The sequence below is a fragment of the Micropterus dolomieu genome, linkage group LG05 (assembly GCF_021292245.1).
Source record: "Micropterus dolomieu isolate WLL.071019.BEF.003 ecotype Adirondacks linkage group LG05, ASM2129224v1, whole genome shotgun sequence".
NCBI lineage: Eukaryota > Metazoa > Chordata > Actinopteri > Centrarchiformes > Centrarchidae > Micropterus > Micropterus dolomieu.
In genome coordinates, this window is record NC_060154.1 from 27,461,839 (window position 1) to 27,467,842 (window position 6,004).

Genomic DNA, 6,004 nt, shown 5'->3' on the forward strand with positions numbered 1-6,004 from the left:
ACAGCTCAAACCCAAGATGCGGGTCTTGAGACACAGCTGACATGGGAGCGGAGGAAAGGAATGCATGTAAAGAGTAGGGTTCTGGAGACAGCCACTAGTCATATGCAAAAACAATCAGGGATGCTGCCTGTAGTTCATCCACAGACAAACACGCTGTGTATGCAAAACTATTTCAATTCAGGCGTAACACATTCCTGTTCCTTTCCGACCCCTCGAGAGTCAGGTTGTTACGCACATCAGGCTTTGGCACCACTGACCTGTACGGATAACCGATTTCAGATCTGACTGCAATTCTTAACAACTACATTGCTGTTCGTTTAAAGGAATAATGACAACTGATGATAATGATAACTGCTGGTTGGTCACGTCTGAGAATTTAACTAAACGTTTTTACATCTGTAATGATACTGTTAACAGCTCTGCACAGAACTAACTTTAGCAGGATGAATTGCTTCCTGTAAGTCACTATTCAGATCTTCAGGAAGATGATTGGATTTGCTTCTACGTTTAACTGGAAGATTGCGACTACTGGTCACAATCCACCAGTTATTTATACTAACTAGCTGTATCTAGACAAAGACTCACAACACAACTGGTCGTTCTGAAGAAGAAGCAAAAAGACACCATCCACTTTATCTTTTGAATCATCATAATATGTAGTGGAGTTTCTTCCTCAACAAACAGAAACAAGCATGCTGAGAGCATCTTTACAAGACAATAATTTTATTTTGTAGTTTGGTCAAGTGCAGATATGAACATTAATTGGTAACATCGAACTAAATATGCCTGTTTTAAGACACTGCTATCAATCCATGTTAGCCTGCAGTTCTTGCAACTCTTTCAAATCGCCATTTTTATTTAAACATGATTAATCAGCCCTACCTTTATGTTAGCAAAAGGCATACATTTTGACATGCCACACCCATAAAACATACATGATGACAGTGTGACAGTGATCAGGTCCTTGACTCTGAAGCAGCTGCATGGAATCATTCACTTTTATTTTACATCTGTGCCTTTTCTACTTTGACATGTCTAAATGTCTTCCATGAAAATGTCCTATAGTGCATGCTGGCTCCTGTGATACTTATGTCATCATTAACGTTATTAATTACACCTGTGCTTCTACTGCCATGACAAGTCAAACATCTGAGACATCATCAAGCCTTCTACCACGCAGCAATTTTTCTTTTGGTCCCAGCCAATCTATTTGCCATATTATAAATCACAAAGTATTATGCACACAGCTACAAAGCACCCATATTCATTTGGTGTTTTATAAAAAATTAAGAAAATAAAATCCACATATGCCCAAAGATACAGTGGAAATCGGGAACATTTCCTAATGTCCCAGCAGTAAAATCAGTATGTCATCCAGTCCCTACCCTCAGACAGAGGTAGGCTGTTGGATACTCAAAAGTTTAATACAAGATTCTCTGGAAACAGTTTTAGGAGAGTGCATCCCTTTTTTGTCAACAGGAAATTGTAGGCATGTATGTATGTATGTATATGCATGTGTGCACACAGGGCTGGTATCAAATCTGAAAAACAGCGCACTTTTGAAATCAACCTAATTTGGAACACTGAAATTAGAAAAACCTGTTCACCACTGATTAAAATAAGTGTAGGAAAAAGCAATATTTCAAAAGGTCTTGCCAAGTAATATTGGGACATAGCTCAAATCAATATTTCAAGTTTTTACAAATCTATTCACCCTTTGACTGTTTACTAAAACAGGGTAAAACATCCCACGCTACATCTTATCCATGCACATTCTCAATCGGTTTTCATTCAGGAAAAAATATGAATCCACATTGTACAGAATGTATTTTAATAATTATGTCTATTTAGTTAACTGATGACAGAGATTTTAATAAGGGATACAACAAGACCTGTGCTGTACCAAAGCAAACTTACATGAATCTGCAGGGACACTCCCCAGCAGCCTATCACCAACGTGATGCCAGTTTCGCCATCCAACGTGTTTTTTTCCCCGTCAGTTGCCAGTGAATCATGGAAGTTTCTGTCCTCACATACTTTTTAGTTCCGCACACATAGTTGTCAAACTATTAAGAGATTTCTCCACACAACCAGACGAGGTTTCAAAAACACCACAAGAGAGGCCCTCGTCTGGCTACATAAGATTAACTATAGCCCGATGGAGAACAAGAGGAACCAAAAGGGACAGAGTCAGCCTACGGTCGAACACCAGTGAGATTATAGAGGAGGAAAGGAGCTGAAATGCTTTTTTTAAAACAGCACCATGAGTGATGGTGCCTGTCAAAAAGCCAGAGACCAAAATCATCCAGTTTATCCTGTTTACATAACTGAGAGCATCACAAGATCTGGTCAGTTGCATCAATATGATACTCATGATTTAGTTCATCTAACATCAAAAAGCTCAACATAGTAACAAACATTTTGGTCTGATGGCTGGCAGCACTGAAAAACTGCATAAAGAAGGTCACAAACACAACTGCCTGACACTTGATACTTCTTCGCCTGGATAAATGGACAACAGAAACTGATCATCTACTGAATCACATCCGGTGCAAAAAATGCTGATGCTGCTACAAGATGATGATACCTGTTTGGTTTTTTTTAATAGCAGCACGAGAAGTTGCAACATCCGCTTCCTCCCTCCAGAAGTAATGATGCACAAGCACGTCTAACCGTTCATTAGACTTAACAGTGGCTCTCGCATGGTAAATGACTAGTTCCAAACTGCACCCTCAACACATCTTCAGTAAACCCTAAACTAACAAGGACCAATCCACAGACAGGCTTGACCTTGGCACCCGGATAAAAGGATATCAGCCCAGTCACAGCTAAACTATTCAGTAAAAACATGACAATTCTGTCTATTTTGCAGGTCTAGTAAGTTTCTTTATTCTTGTGTACAGTATAGCCTAGCTCAAATACTAATGGTTTAATATGGCCAAGGTAGTTACATCACCCATGGCTCAAATCATAACCAAGGCATAATGTGAATCTTCTGCAGCTGAATGATGGACCCCAACAGCACAATCAACACACTGGACCAAACTTCCCTCCCCGCAGCTCACTTCATAATAACCTGACACTCAACCACAAATATCTCATACTGGCTGTGGTTTAAATGTATGTTTTGGTCAGTTCCTCTCTTATGCGTCACTGCTGGTGACGCATAAGCATACCTTTCTCGATGCAGCCCAAAGTTGAAACGCACCACAGCTGTGAAGCTGCTTTGAGTGTCAAGCCTGTTTTCTTAATGATGCAACACTGTACACAACAGTTAGTGATTTACGCTCCACATATGGTATGTACAGGTTATTTCAAGTACAACATCTTGATCTATATAGTCATGCAAACATCTACAACACTGGTCACAAACATGAGAGGCCGGGTGCCTACTATTTTTATGGTGGCATAGGCTATGTTTCATCCCACGTATACCCACAGCACGAGGCCTTTTAAATAAGACGTAATGCGATTTTCTTCTTTTCTACTATCATTATTAATTTAGATCAAATTTTTCCCTGAAAACCATACAAAACTTTTTCAAAAGACATGATCCTTTGTGTTTTTTGTCTACAGGGCTACTCATTTCAACTGGATTTCAAGTTGGGGGACTCACCACACAATTAGCACATCAAAAGATGAAAGTAATAATGTGTGCAGCAGTTAACTTTGCAGACTTACAACTGAACTCATTGTCTTTTGGCTCAAAGTTAAATGCTCTGCTGTGGGCCAAGGAGCATTTACACCCAAATTACTATTGACCCACAACGTTACTCTATAGCTGATCTGTTAACACAGTAAGAGTAAGTTGTAATGCTTCACAAGCATTTTTGTACAGTGTTAGAAAGAAAACTGCAGACAGAGGGGCACACTGGCAAAAGTGCATCCCAACACAGACACCGAGTTACACTGGTAACACAGTTTGAAGACAGCTGACTTTACATGCAGACTTTCTTACCCACAAGCTTCTTCACCTCCTCCACACTCATGTATATGTTGACACTAGTGTGGTCGTTGCTGACGCCTGAAGTGCTGCTCGGGCTGGCGAGGCAGCCGGCCCCTTCCAGGAGCAGGAGGAAGAAGAAGCCCCCAAGCCTCCACAGCACCGAGTGTGGCCAACCTCGGGACTCAGGCGGACTGCCAGAGCCGTGAATCAACCCCAACATAGCAGTGGCCGTCTGGCTCGCAGTTGTTCACGGTGTTCCCCAGTCGCCAATTTCTTTCTCATCCGTATCTGAAGTTAATCCCGGGAGGCAACATTACTAGTTACTTTACGCCGCAGCGCCTCTTTTAGCCTTAACTCCTTTTCCACTAGCCCGTTTTTGTCCTTTCTTGCTAGCTGAGACAGGCTAAGTTAGCCAGAGCAGGCTAACTTTCGTCGGTTTGTGCTAACCGTCCGCGGTAAGACTTCCGTTGAATGCTGAATGTTCAGGGAATGTGAGACGTTTTCCCAGCACATAAAATACACACCAGATATCACCACAATGAAGATTTGTACAGGTGAAACTGGAAGAAGAGGAAAAGTACCCCAAAGTAGCAAACTAGCTAATACATCCAGCTTCCTCCCTCCATGGTCTTCCCTCCCGTCGCTTTTTCCTCACTATCTCAGTTTTCACTCGGAGCAGGGGGGGGGGAAGTGGAATGCTGCCTTTACGTGCTGTCGGAAATATTTTTACAAACTCAAGATAAATGAACAAACCAAACAAATATATCAAAATGAGCTTTATTTGCCAGATATGTGTACCCACACACACTAGGAATTTGACTCAGGATTGTACATTGCTCACGATGTGCTTACTTATACAATAATAACATAATTAATACAATAACCAAATCACACTCAGGCTACTGTATAGAGAACACATAAATACACACTGTAAACAAAAACAACATAAACAGATTGATAGACAGATACACCCCGATTTTTATCATAAGGAAACACTGAACCAAAAAACTGCAATATCGGTATCTACAGTTGTTGCAACTGTGTAATTATGTTATATGTTCTTACCTTTAAGTACTTACTTAGTTGTTACTAATCAATGTACATCTAAAATCAGCCATAAAGTCATATTATATCCTAATTAATTATATACAATAAATAAAATACGACAAATGTGATTCCAGTACCTATGAGATATCAAACTATATCCAATTTTGCCATTTAAAATTATATTCCGAGAAAAAGCACTGCATTGGGAAGTAGAAAGGTACGTACAACTTGGGACATTCCGAGGTTCTATGAAAGCAACACATGAACCGCAAGTCTGGAGAAGTGGGATGAATATCCTAAACATGCCCAACTACAAACACTGCGAAATAAGAAGGAGCGCGCATTTTAGGGGTAAAGGGGCATATTTTCACCGTGGCCACCAACTCTACTGCAGTAGTATGACATCAGTTTTTAAATGAAAATACACAATTAAATGAAGTGCATCCTGCATACCTTTAGTGTGCGTTGGGGTCAGGTCAGTCATTCATCAGTGAATGGTGCTGGGTGGTACTCGGCAGCTGCCCGCTGCTTTTATCTTGGGTGAAAAATTGCCTTTTTCAAATCAAAACATTTTTTCACCCACTTGTTGCTATTCCATCCTCCATCACAGAAAGAATGAAGATAAAATAAGTACTAGGCAAACATAAAAAGAAAAGCACATTTTCTTTTCTTTTTTTTTTAGTAAAAGCATAAAGTATTCACCACACCACACAACATGAAATTGTAATTTAGGATAGAGCTGGTCAAATTTTATTGGTGTTACAGTAGTTAAACTGTGAGTGGTATTACAGTAGCTGCACACATGCCTGTTGGAGTAACTATGGAGGTTTGACAAAATACACACATTATCTAAAATACACAACTGTCTTAGGTTTTGGGTGACCACAAGCTTCCGAAACAGCTGCAAAGCTCCCTGGAACTTTAGTGGAGGGACAAACACCATTCTTCCAAAAGATCAGTCTGTTTTTTTAAATGGTGGTTGTGGAGAGTGCGCCAAAATCTCCCCACAGA

The 6,004-nt window shown here is 40.3% G+C and overlaps 1 protein-coding gene across 3 annotated transcripts in view; it reads right to left on the reverse strand.

Annotated features, from left to right (window-relative positions):
* ryk (receptor like tyrosine kinase) overlaps positions 1 to 5,552 on the reverse strand; it is a 51,648-nt gene extending 46,096 nt beyond the window's left edge. Inside the window, exon 1 of one of the 3 annotated variants that reach the window (XM_046049026.1) lies at positions 5,447 to 5,552. In XM_046049026.1, the coding sequence (XP_045904982.1) occupies positions 5,447 to 5,477 (31 nt within the window). In that variant the 5' untranslated portion in view covers positions 5,478 to 5,552. Of the gene's footprint in view, positions 1 to 3,958; positions 4,599 to 5,446 lie in introns of those variants that run through there. The other 2 variants (XM_046049025.1, XM_046049024.1) reach the window with 2 other exon arrangements.
* Between the last annotated feature and the right edge of the window lie 452 nt (positions 5,553 to 6,004).